This window comes from Coffea arabica, chromosome 2c (assembly GCF_036785885.1).
Source record: "Coffea arabica cultivar ET-39 chromosome 2c, Coffea Arabica ET-39 HiFi, whole genome shotgun sequence".
In the NCBI taxonomy this organism is placed as follows: Eukaryota; Viridiplantae; Streptophyta; class Magnoliopsida; order Gentianales; family Rubiaceae; genus Coffea; species Coffea arabica.
Window position 1 is genome coordinate 9,151,118 of NC_092312.1, and position 13,250 is coordinate 9,164,367.

General features: G+C 38.1%; 2 protein-coding genes across 4 annotated transcripts; both read right to left on the bottom strand.

Moving 5' to 3' along the window:
* Nucleotides 1-3,474: 3,474 nt before the first annotated feature.
* On the bottom strand, nucleotides 3,475-8,502 carry LOC113725756 (glycine-rich RNA-binding protein RZ1C-like). 3 transcript variants are annotated; one of them, XM_072074161.1, is made up of 5 exons: nucleotides 8,345-8,426; nucleotides 8,015-8,175; nucleotides 5,252-7,392; nucleotides 4,059-4,543; nucleotides 3,475-3,912 (listed from the first exon to the last, which is right to left on the bottom strand). In XM_072074161.1, the coding sequence occupies exons 3-5, from the start codon at nucleotides 5,285-5,287 to the stop codon at nucleotides 3,675-3,677; spliced, it is 759 nt and encodes a 252-aa protein (XP_071930262.1). In that variant the 5' UTR covers nucleotides 5,288-7,392; nucleotides 8,015-8,175; nucleotides 8,345-8,426; the 3' UTR covers nucleotides 3,475-3,674. The 3 variants fall into 3 exon arrangements, with proteins under 3 accessions (XP_071930262.1, XP_071930261.1, XP_071930263.1); XM_072074160.1 differs by lacking the exon at nucleotides 5,252-7,392 and having other exon boundaries at nucleotides 8,345-8,502; XM_072074162.1 differs by lacking the exon at nucleotides 8,345-8,426 and having other exon boundaries at nucleotides 5,252-5,911; nucleotides 8,015-8,148.
* A 1,752-nt stretch (nucleotides 8,503-10,254) lies between these two features.
* LOC113730765 (probable E3 ubiquitin-protein ligase ARI8) lies at nucleotides 10,255-12,237 on the bottom strand. Its single transcript, XM_027255661.2, has one exon. It carries the CDS (start codon nucleotides 11,978-11,980, stop codon nucleotides 10,472-10,474), a length of 1,509 nt encoding a protein of 502 aa, XP_027111462.2. The 5' UTR covers nucleotides 11,981-12,237; the 3' UTR covers nucleotides 10,255-10,471.
* Between the last annotated feature and the right edge of the window lie 1,013 nt (nucleotides 12,238-13,250).

Consider the following 13,250-nt stretch of genomic DNA (forward strand, 5'->3'; position numbering starts at 1 on the left):
ATATAGATGTATATATACTCGAACTCGCGAATTGACTCGCGAGCTAACAAGTTTAATATTTTGAACTCGAATTCGAGCTCGACACGAGCTCGATATTGATCGAATTTGACTTGAGCCGTTGCAGCCCTAATCAGAACTCAGTGTGAGATGTGTATTTAAGAAATTAGGATGGACGGGTGTGGATTTAACTCCTCCCTCTCTCAATTTGTAATTTTGTAGGGTTAACCATTATCAAGTATCTACCGGCTCTTGACCCTTGTGCATACGGCATACTTAAATTGACACGAGGGATGAAAAGCAAAATCTCCTCCACCAAAGCGAGCAAAATTTTCCTTTCTTTAATGATCGAAGTTGCTCATTAATGCACAAAAAACCTTTACAAGACATGTACACGAGACAGGTTTACTAAAACAAGACCCTTGCATGTATGAAGAGTAAACTTTAGATTTAAATTTGGGTACTGATCGATCATCATTCACAAGGGTTGAATTATTTGGTCCACGTTCCACCGGGCAAATTTTACGCAATCGTGCCACTTGATTAGAAAGGAGTAATGATGATACTTTTTTTTTTTTCTTGGATAAAACAGAAGTCGATATTATTATTAGTGAAATAATTGGAAATCGTCCAGTATAATTGTTTGATAAAAAAAATAGAAGAGCTGCATCAATAGTACGTACAAAATATATAGAATACATCACAGATGTATTTAATTTGAAAATTTATTATATTTCTGCATTGAACAAGCATGCCCTTGGTTAGTTTCTTGATGCGTATTAGATAGATGTCATCTTATCCAGAGCATGCCTTGGGATTTTTACATATCTATGGATGGAACAGGGAAGAGATCAACTAGTGCTTTCAGTTAATTAATTTAACGATGCTTTCCTTGTCAACGTATTCCTCTCCTCTTCTCTTGTCTGCTTTTGCGAATTACTACTACAAAATATATCAGGCGGCTGTGCTGTGTCGGATTTTTTTTAAGCAGTCTATCCCACCTCATTAATTATAGTAAAAACCATCAAAATTAAGATCATTTTTCGTCTCACATAATCGTACTTTCTGCTCTATTTCTGTTACCACTTGATGAGAGATGGTACAGGACAAACTCTTGCGCACCCACTGACCTATTTCCTCTATAATTGACATAAAATATATGGAAATTTTGCTCATATAAACTTTTAAGCGACCGGCTGTGTGTGTGCGCGCGCGCGCGCGTGCATATATGTATATGTTATATACGAAACAAAGATCTTCAGAAATTTTAGGCCTATGGAATTGAATGTGCACTTCAATGAAAAAAAAATGAAACTTTATGTTTTGGTATTTTCCTGTTTATGGAACTAAAAGAATTTGTTGAAGTCTTGAAATTAATCATGCAGTAAAATTACAAGTCAACTGCTGGTCTGCTAGTACATGTTGGTAGTCGGCCTAACGGATATGGATCCGATACAATTGTCGTTAATTGTGTTTGGTACAATCAGGATGGCACGTCCAGCCAAACTTGAAGCTGCGAAATTGGGGAAAAGGATATGCATGAAACATTAAATTAGCAGCTTGTTATTATAGACTACTCTAATAGTATAGAGATAGTTTGACTTAACAAAAAAGTAAAAGGTTGATGGTGATGTGACTGCAAAATCTGTTTTTCCTGATACAACTCAACGTAGTTAGTTAATTTATTGTGTTTAGTACACTAAGCATTTGTCAAGCGAAGCAGAAATATGCTTCAAGGAACCCTTAACTAATAATAAAGACACTTTTTTAAGCACAAAGGAGACAGGTCGGTTTAAAGCTTTATTTCGTCTACCTAAGGTAAACTCCAATTTTAACTTCCCAAAGTTACGATAATCTAATCTGGCAAGTGGTACTTGGAATGATGTGCAGGAAAGGGAACGGAAGGAAGATGACAATAACCAATTTGGAGCTCCATCTAACAGTTAGATAGATGGAAAACCAGCAAATCTGGCCCTTAGCCAAGAAATTTCAAACATAGGATGTGAAAGTACATTGCCTGAATTCTCGTATTGTCTACGGATTTCATCTCCAAGGAATGCTATCAATATGGACAGGCACAATCAGAATTATAAAGTTTGATCGCCTCTCTCCATCATGAGTCGCCTTTGGTCCTTTAACTTTAGTGTCATACTTTCTTCACAACCGCCAAAAAACAAATAGCCCAAGTTGAAAATGTGGTCAATTATTAGTTAGGGATAGGTTAAATCCACACTTCTAATGCATTAATAACTTGTATCACGAGCACTGATAACTCGCATCATTAGCATTAAAACTCCTACCAGGTGTGGATTTAAACTGTAAGATGCAAATTTAGTATCATCTATTATTTATTAAACTTGAATGCTTGTTTGGATTGTTATTTTTCTCCAAAAAAGTTTTACATTTTTCGTGAACAAATTTTTCAATAATCTTTTTATCTCTCACATACATCACATCGCTACGGTGCATCTTCAAACGATTATTAAACCCTCAGATTTTCGATTTTTGGTATGAATAATTGGATGTTTATTTGGGTTGCTATTTTTTTCTACAAAATTTTTACGTTTTTCACGAACCCATTTTTCAATCATTTTTTTATCTCACATACATCACAAGTCTAGTCTTTAAAAAGTAAACTTTTCAAACAATTATTGAACCCCCCCCCCCAAGTTTTTAATTGTTATACCATTCTAGTCTTTAAAAAGTAAACTATTGATTTTTTTTATATCAATAATGCAGTTTAAATCTGGGTGAGAACGTTTGTCTTTGTACAATTTTTAGCTTCCAAAGCCAAAGACAGATACCAAATGGCTACGAAGACAACTTTCGTATTTTCTTACAACCAAAAAAACAAAAAGCCAATTTCTTGCTTTCCCATTCCATTTGTACGGCACTCAAGTCATCTCCATGCGTTCAGTTAAGAAACAAAAAACATACCAATACACTTTCCATTTCAGATTCTGGAAAACGGAGCATGTCGTAGGACTCTCTCGTTTCTACCACAGCTACCAATCAACAGCAGTAGCTAATATATAACCTGAAAGACGCAACTTTCTGAAGAACCATCCCAACTATTAGATCAGTCTGCCGCCAGAGGGGGCAATAAGCTTTAGTACTTACACATCACTTGCTCAAAACATAATGGGTTCTCTTCTGTACAACGCGGCGTGTAATTTAGCCTTCAACCACAGTACAATCATTTCGGAAAACGGCGCCTGCTCTCCCTTTAAGTACAAGGTGAAACACTGAGGCCGACGATGACCCAGCTAACTGATTTCGACACAAATCGATACTCATCTCTGCTTGGAGGGGCTTGTGTTTTTATACATAGCATCTTCCGTAAAGCTATAGGCAATCATGACTTCAAGCTGGAATGACCAGCAAAAACCTTGGCTTCAAACAGCTAGACAGAACATTTACCACAAAATCACAAATCAAACGAGAAACAGGTACCTGGCCAAAGATATGACCTATTACTTCCCTAACTGCTTCAATAACTCATTCCACGAATTTAGATGGTCAATGGAAAAACAAGCAGACAGCGGCAGAGTATTATCCAATCACCCGTTCAGGAATATTACAAGGCTACCAGGCTTATCTAAGACAGCATCAGTCCAAATACCATTCTAGATAGCAACATTCAACAAATTTACCAAATTGCACAAACAAGTCATATTTCAATAACGATCAAAGGAAGGGGGCCGTCCACCCCTCCTAGGGCGGTCATAAGGACCTGGCCTGTCTCTGTAGCTTCTTCCATCGTAACGTGCTGGCCCTCCAACTCCATATCTGTCACTACTACCTCTAGGACCTTCATCCCTATCATATCCTCTGTCTTTCCCATACCCATTTTGAGGAAAGCGGTCTGAACCCCCAAACCTATCAGCCACAAATCGGTCTCCACCAGGAGGATACCTGCAAAAGATTCAACGTTATTGAGAAGTATTTAGATGAATAAATAGTTGAGACAGATCAATGTTCGTTATGCATATCTTTAATATAAAACCAAAACAAGTTTATGCAGGATAGTGATAGTGAAATAACAACTAATCTGTCAGTACCTGTCACCAACATACCGACCCCTACTCGCATAGCGGTCATCTCTGCTGTCAAAACGTTCCCTGTCTCCATGACGTCCTCTATCATACCTATCATCTATGAAACGATCACGGTCACCTCCATAGCGGTCTCCACGACCACCAAACCTAGAACGCGGTGGTGACATTGGACGTAGACCACGGCCACCAACTGCCGAGGGGCAATCTCGGGCCCAGTGCCCAGGACGACCGCACTTGAAGCAATCATCTTGTCCAACTGACCTATCTCCTCCACCATAGCTGCCCCTGCCACCTGATGAATAACCCCCACCATAGCCATGATCTGAATCATCACCCCCCATTTTAGGTTGTGCCTTGTTGACTGAGATGACACGATCACCAAATTCCCTACCATGCATTTCCCTGATTGCATCATCCATTGCACGGCGATCTGCAAAAGTCAGAAACCCAAATCCACGGGGGCGGCCAGTATCTCTTTCCAGCATGACCTACATGGAGAACTACAACTAAGAGAAGCAGATACCAAACCAGCCATGCAAAGCACGAAGAGATGCATATTATAGGATCTATTTAGTGAAAAGAAATATACTGAAACCCTAATTTCTGCTTCTTTCCAGTTCTATTAATTCAAATTGACAGTAAAATGGGATCCACATCCCAAATTGTCACACCCTATGATCAGTCCACCTTCGATTCCAAAACCGACTTTCCAGCAGCTACGAGCTGTCCATTACATACCTTTCACAGCCACAACGCTTAGTTAACATAAAAGTTAACTCCTCCAAATGGACAAAACGTGGAATACAGACAAAGGATTGCCTTTCCTGAAATATGATTTATACGAGGATGACACAAATAAAAATGTATTTTGAATTTTTATGCCATCATAATTCATGGTCACTACTCTTCAACACTTAAACCAATCCTGGTGGATCAGGAAGCTCAATTGTAATAGCTTCCCAATAAAAGTTTAGAGAGAAAGGAAGAAAAAGGAGCCCAATGGTATTTTAATCTTTTAAAAATTGATATTCATGTACCATTAAAACAGCGCAGCAGCAACCATGAGACAGTAGCTTAAGAGATTACTAAAAAAGACTCTCTTAATTGGCTATGAACCAAAAAGAATGAGAACACGATAAAGAAATAGACTAGAACTCGGACAAGAAAATACAATCAATAAGGTGCAGAATTCTTACATGTATAGAAGAATCCGCAGAACAGCAGATTTGCATCGAATCTATTTAAGTTACCTCAAGCCTTGAAACTCACAGATGAAGATCTCTAACTTCATCATTAACCGAAAAATTACAAGCTGATAATTTTCCTAGTCTCTCTGGATTAAAAGATGGTTGCTGGTACTGAGGTTTAGTGTCACATCCTACTCAATTCACACACACTCCAGCCATATAACAGTACGAGTCAAGAAACACCATGCTTATCCAAAAAATTGAGTTAAAAGAAACAGCAAGCGACACTATACAAGTTTCACACCAAAAGATAGCTCAGAGAAATCCTCAGAGTTTCTTGACACTTCCATACTGCAACTTTAAGCAAAAAATAATTATATTTCTTCTTGTCACATTGATCTTATCTCAGGTTAACCAACTTTCTGGACTGTCTGTCCTACATAATCCAGCATTCCATTGCGTCCATTGGCAGCAGTAGTAACAGAAAACAACCAAAACCACTGGCTGATTACAAATCCATGGCCCACAAGTTTTGCTTGCCGTGCAAAGCTAAAAATGTCACATCTCTACAGAACCACATTGACAAATATCATAGTCCAAAATACACTACATCTTGTCATTTACACTTGATCGTGGAGGTTCACACATTCATCTCACATTTAAGCTAGCCTGGATATAAATTCCATAATCAGATTACCATAAGTTTCAGCTGCATGATTTCCAGTTAAGAACACCTCAGAGAAAATAGACAAAGATGACAGCATAAGCAGTAGCAATATTCAAAAAACCAAGTTGAAATAAGAAAGCATGGAAGTCAACAGGCTCCAGGAAACAGCTTTCAGCAGATAAGTTCTTTCTCTGAAGTCATGTAAAGGATCACTGAAAAGCACGAGTAAGAAAGGCATAGCACATGACACTGTTATAACTTGATCAGTACCATAAAGTCATGGACCATGGGACTCAAGCACAACAGTATACCAGCTGCAGCTGTTCCATAACCTCAACAACTTCATACCAAGGCCTTGAGGCTCATCAGGTGCTTCTAGCCCATAATTTGGCATGCATCCACATAGGAAATAAAAACTAAAGCCTCAAATGAATCTGGATTTGTATCCATGCACCTGGGTTAACTGTTTTACATACAAAGAGCCAGATGAACACTACCACAAAGGATTCAAAACCTCAGGACGGCAGGCATGACACTGTCGTGTTATTCAGTTAAGCATGTCGTGAAATCTGAGTTCTACGAGATTTTCAGACTAAAAGCACAGCTAATATGCCCCAAGGAAGGAGCCAACAGATCATTTTTCGGAAACTCGTTAACGTAGAATAGTAATGATCTCATCTGTAAATTATTCCACTTCTTCCAAAGGCTCTTACTATTTGATATACTGTGACTTAAATCAAAACAGACATGTACCCTATGAAATAAATAAAAGATCGAACTGAATCAAGCAGCTGCATTCTTCTTTTCTAACACAAGCAGGGAGACTAAACTGTCCTCCACCAAGTGGCGAGTGATTTAAGTCCATCAACGGAAAAGGATGATGCCTTGAACATGAAGCTTGACATGTTTTATTTATCTCCTCTGAGAAGGTAGAAGTGAATTGCAATCGCTCAAAACAAGTTAACACAAATGGAGCAACCAAAACACATACAGCAGCGAAGACAAAGAGAGTCCTAAATCTTCCTTGTTCCCCTTTCTTCATACTCGATGGATACGCTTGCTCAAACAGCATAATAAGACACGTATTTAAGTTTATGAGAGCAAAACAACCTTCCCAGACCGAAAAACCACATGTTCATGAATTCTGAATCATTATACGCAAAATCCTGAAAGAAATCCATGTCATATGGCAAGTCCATATAGCTCTAAAGCATTACATTTAAAGTCAACAGCTGTTCCTCTTTCTTTTCTGGAGATCAAGTCCCAGGCCCTTCAATTAGAACAGCAGCCTTACGTAACCAAATATTCAACTAAAATGACTTGTCGCAAATCAAATTAATTATACAATCCACAAGCAAATTACTCTTGCAGTTAGGTGACACAGCCCACAGAACACAATTTATTCATATCATATACACAGTGGTTCTCCAGCTTCAACCACCCAAAGGTTCCAAACTTCCACAACAACATCCCATCTTAAGCACTGCCTAACACAACCAGCATCAAGCAACAGAACAAACAAGTGGAAATTAATTCACGAAGAAAAGGAACAATAAGAAGCAATAGAAAATACAAGCAGTAGGACCAGTAGCTTACAAACCCACGACACAAAAGCAACGCATTGTCTTGCTAATCAATCAAGAAAGATATTCCATTTAATTTCTCTACCTAAATAAAAGTGAAAAAGGTGAGATAGGATGATGAATTCATGAAGAGGGTACATTTTGAAGCTATTATTATTATAACGGAAAAAAGTATACTGATTTCTATACTATTTGCACTGATCAATATCTGGAAAAAATACAAATATGCTACGAAAATCAGACCAGATGCCCTTTCAGATAAATAGGGCATCTTCATAAATTTGTCATCCTACTGTTCCCTTTTCCCCATATAGCCCCCAGGCATGTACAATCTTCATGTAAATGTACAGTTTTCCCAATAGATAGCTTTATCCCGTACCCAAGCATCTAAAATTCTCATACAAAGGTTCATCTAAAAGTTGCAAGTTCATGATGAGCAAAAAGAGAGTGCTTAAAAGGGCGCCCCCTCCCCCCGGCAGAGACAGAGAGAAAGCAAACAGGAAGTCAAGCAATGAAGCTTACCTGACAGTCGAGAACTTTGCCGAAACGGCCGAAAGCATCTTCCAGCTGACGTTCGGTGACGTCCCACGATAATCCTCCCACAAATATTCGAAACTCGTGCTCTTTCCCAGCCATAACCGCTATTCGATTAACCTATACCTAAATTGCTTCTATCAGCACTCCTGCAGAAAGAACACAGAGAAACAAGGATTATTCATGTTTTTATCAAAGAAAAAAAAAACCTACAATTAAAAAGGGTTAGCAGAGGAGAAAGAATAAACATATACGGGACAACAAATTTGTATGTAAACAATTTGAGTAGGTTGAGAGACAGTAGGGATAAGAACTGACAAGTTTACTTTGAGAAAGGTGATGGGAGAAGCGTAGGTGAGATTTGGGGAAATTTTGGGAGGAGGAATTGAAGAATGAGAGGTTAGCTTTTGATTTTCGGTGACTACAAAAACCCTAAGCACCGCAAAACGCTCAGGGGACACGTGCGATTGACAAATTTGCAATCCAACCCCCAACGAGTATCCCAAAGATTCCGACTTACGTGGCAGGGACGGTCCCCGGCAAATTCCCTCTTCATCAACAGCGCGTAACTTCTTTTGTTCACCGTGTAACTTTTTTTCCACAGATTGTATTTTCACAACACATAGTGGTGGACCCCACACTTGACGCGAAAATCGAGTTACCACTTATTATCTGAGCCGCACATTTTTTCATGGTCCAATCTGGACCATGAACCGTGTAGGGACGGTCATACTGATGACCGTCCCTGCCCCAAATCCCAAAGATTCCGACCTACGTGGCAACTGGCAACCACTGGCTACTTTCTACAATTTCGTTTTTTTAATAGAAAATAAAAATAATTTTACTCATAAGATTACTGGAATTCGTCGAATATAATAAATTTAGAACCGTTAATCGAGCCGAGTATTTGGCTGCAGAGCTCGACTCGAGTTTAATTCGAGAAGCTCGACTCGAACTCGTTAGGAAAACGAGGTTTAAAATGTGTTAATGTACATGAGGCTCAAGCTCGACTCGTTTATCACAAACGAGTCGAGCTTCACGAGTTCGAGCTTAAGCTCGTGCAAATTCACCTTAATAAAAATCTATAATTTTTAATTTTTATAATTTTGATTTCTAAAATGACAAATATGCCTTTCATTAACGAACTCTAACGAGCTACTCAAGTATCAAAGCCTACTCGACTCGTTAACTAAACGAGCATGTTTCGAGCTCGAGCTCGACTCGTTAACCAAAATTAACAAGTCGAGCTCGAGCCTTAACGAGCCAAACTTTAACGAGTTTTCGAGCTACTCGATTGACTTAATAGCTCTTCAAAATAAATAATGCTCCAAGGGGGAGGTGAGAGGGTTTTCGATTTTTATTTTTTGGTTTTCGTGTTGTTTTTAATTACAATTTTGCTTTTATTTTTAATCTATCTTTAAATAATTTATAGATTCTCGAATTACAGTTAAATATTTTTTAGACATGGAAAATATCCGCTAGCAATTTTTATAAGAAAGAATTATTTATTTAAGAAGGTTTTCGTTCAGAAGGAGTTCGCTATTTACTTTTTTTTTTTTCCCTTTATAATTAATTTCATAAAGGTTTTCCAACTTTGAGGGATTTGCAAGAGTAACTTTTTAGTATAGGAATAGAAATTATAGTACCATTGGATAAAGGGGCTTCCCTTAAAAAAAAAAAAAAAAAAAGAATCTTTGATTATATATAAATCATTCATTTTTTGGTTTACCATTTTTATCCTCATGTCACTTTTCGTTTTACCACGTCCTCCCTTATTGAATGAGACACTAAACCACTGAAAGAGGAAAAACCCAAGAAACTGACCTCCCCGGAAAAAGAAGTGAAATTCGTTTCCTCACAGAATTCCTAGGTCCGCCTTTCCCATTAGAATCTATAATTGGTACCAGTATATCCATCATTGAGCTTATACTTGTTCCACCTTGTGTGCATGATATATACTAGTAATTTGGGTAAAATTAACCGGCGTGCTAAATTTTCATATGTTGGATTTTTTTATACTGCCAGAGCTAGCTGCAATTTATTCTGCTGTTATTGAGAGGAAAGATTATCAATCCAGGAGTTGCTACGTGGTTACCAAGTTGGGGGCCAAATTTAAATCAGAAAGTTAGAGATTTGATGCTTCCACTACATAAGATGGTCGATTTAAGCTAATGGATTTCAGTTCTTGGAGCGTCAAGTACTGTACTTAGCAGGAACGCAACAAAAAGTAAACAAATTATTTTCTCAAAAGAACAACCATTGTAGAATACACTACCAAATCAGAGGCCTTTTCTGGTCACAGAAACTTGAATACTCAACTGACACATTGCAGAATCTGAAGTCGAAACTGCATATTTGGACTAGTAACTAAGAGCCGAAAAAGGAAGGAGTTGCAAACATATAAGAAATTTTCGGCATTGCTGCAACTTGTATCGAATCTCAATCTTATTTTTGCTTGATTGTGTGGGAAGATGAAGCCACATCTGCAATACCATTCTCTAATGCTGTAACCAAGTCAGCAAAGTATTTTCTAGTCACACGAGTCAGCGCAGGTAACTTGGTGCGAAAATCAAGGAAGGTGTCCAAAGAACATTCTGATTCTGCTTCAAGGCACTTGGACAGTCCCTTGTTTGCACATTGATGAAGTATTTCATAAACACCCTCTGCTTCGCTGAGCAAGTAGTCGAAAAGCTCCTTCTTCTTGTGCTCGTACTGTTGTAAGTAATAGCCATAGACAGAAGCCCATTTGAGGACCCTCGTACATTCCACAATCTGAACCCAAGCATCAACAATGAACCAGCACTGAGTCGCTTCCAGGTCATGGATTTTACCCAGCATCTCAAGGTTCTGGTTCTTCATCAGGTGCAGATCAAGAAAGGCTCTTTCCAAAGAGAGATGGTTATTATACCATCTTTCGAAGTAATCCCACGAAGCTTTAGCCCTCCGCCTCGTCTTCTCTACTTCATCATAAACACCCTCATTCTTTGCCTTCTCATAAGTGTTACAGGCCAAAGTTTCTTCACCATTGCGCAAATCACAACCACAAGGCGGTGCAAAGGTCATGTACCAATCGCCATTATCAATATCCCCAACATTCTCAATCCGCCTCTGGCATTTTGGACAAGGCTTAGTATTAGCCAACAACCAATTTTCAGTCTCCAAATCAGAACTGTTTTTAACCGCCCACAGGGCCACAGTTTCACAATCAACCGGACTATGAGCTTCCCCCAGACAATTCCAGCAAAACCCATACATACAATTGCAAGAAACGTCAAAATTCTTGCTTAATCTATCCGGACCCCTGTTATCAAGTTCAACCGCACAATTACACCCAGGGGTAGGACAGAGTTTCAAGTTTGCACGACTTTCAACATAGGATCGAGCAAGAAACTTGTCATACTTGTTCTTATCTCCATCAGAGGCCAGAGAACGAATGATGTTTCCGCCAACCGCAGCCCCACAAGAGTCCTGAGGACATCTCAGCATCAAACACCCTCCATCTTTAACGTAGCCCTCATTGATTGATTTACTGATAAATTCTTTCCAGCAGTTCTTGCAAAAGACGTGACCACAAGCAGCAGACGCCACAACAACGAGGGCAATGGGGTGCTCCTTCCAGCAAATCCGACAGACGAATTCTTCGTCTCCGTCTTCGACATCCATCGGTCCAGGTTTCTCTCTGAAAAGTCCAGAGGCGCTGCGGACCACTTCTTGATTCTCAAACCATTCTTGAACAACGTCGGTAACATCCCAATTATAACGGCACAAGAGAATCGTTGCTGCTTCTCTGGAAACTAAGAGAAGAGATGAAACTTGCAAGATATCGTCGTCCATTCTAGATCCAACATCTTCTTCAGTCAAGGTGATGAACTTGTTTTTCTTCTTGTTTGCATCATCGTGATCAAGCCTTTCGCTGTAATAGGAGTCGTAGTAATCGTCCTCACACTCCGCCATCTTTCAACACAGAAATGAATTCACAAAAATGGAAGAAAAGAAAAGAAATAGCAATTTCAGGAACTGTGGTAACTAAGAAGGAATGCTTGGCGACTGAGAATAAATTCAACTGGTAACCACGAACAAATGCTTCAGAACTAGGAATGAATTCTTCAGGAGGGTCTCGGGCTATGAAAACATAAATAGGGAGAGAGTTCTGGGAGAACCGTTGGAAATGTGGAAATCTTTTCCCCGAGATTTCTTTCTCATTGTAATTGCATTTTCAGCGAAATTTCTTTTTCTTGCCGGGCAACCTTCCTTTATTGTAAACCACTGAGAAAGTTCCTTTTTGACAAAATCCAGCATGTTAGTAACTTGGACCCGCTGCAACCTTATGTAACTCTAAAAAAAATGTAAAAATTCCTTCCAATGGAATTTTTGTTAATACCCCTAATCGAATAAATTGAATACTTTCCTAACTCAGCAAATAATAGGAAAGTATTGTATTATAATTTATCTTGAGTAGTAATATTTTTTTTTTTGGAAAATCGTTCAAAACGTCCCTCATATTTTGTAAAATAACTTTTTTCGTCCCTTACTTTTAAAAGTGTAATTTTAAGCCATTTACAAATTAATATTGATCAATTTTGGTCCCTATCTAGATTTTTGATTAGTTTTTAAGCGGAATCTACCATAGTCTTACACATGATCATTTTTTAGGGGTAAAATTATCAAATACATTTCACATAATATGATCCGTAATCCCTGACATTTCACAAAATAAATTTTTTCGTCCCTCACATTTTACAAAATAAATTTTTTTCGTCCCTCATTGATCATGTGTGCAATAGTCTTTTCTTATTTTTGAAAACTCACACATATGTCTATTTGATATCACCTGAACAGTACAAATAGCATGTAACATATCTCTATTTAATTTCATTTGAATAAGCAAATTGTAGCTGTAGAGTAGATCAAATACAAATATACTACATGATATTCGTATTGTTCAGGTGAAATCAAATAGTTATATTCATGGGTTTATAAAAAAAAAAAAAAAGAAACTATTCGTACACATGATCAATGAAAGATAAAAAAATTCATTTTATGAAATGTGAGGGATAGAAAAAATCATTTTTTGAAATGTGAGGGACAAAAAAATTCATTTTGTAAAATGTAAGGGACGAAAAAATCAAATTATGCGAAATTTGATTTGACAAATTTATCCCTAAAAAATGATCACATACAAGGCATGCGGTGGATTTCGACTAAAAACTAGTCGAAAACCTAG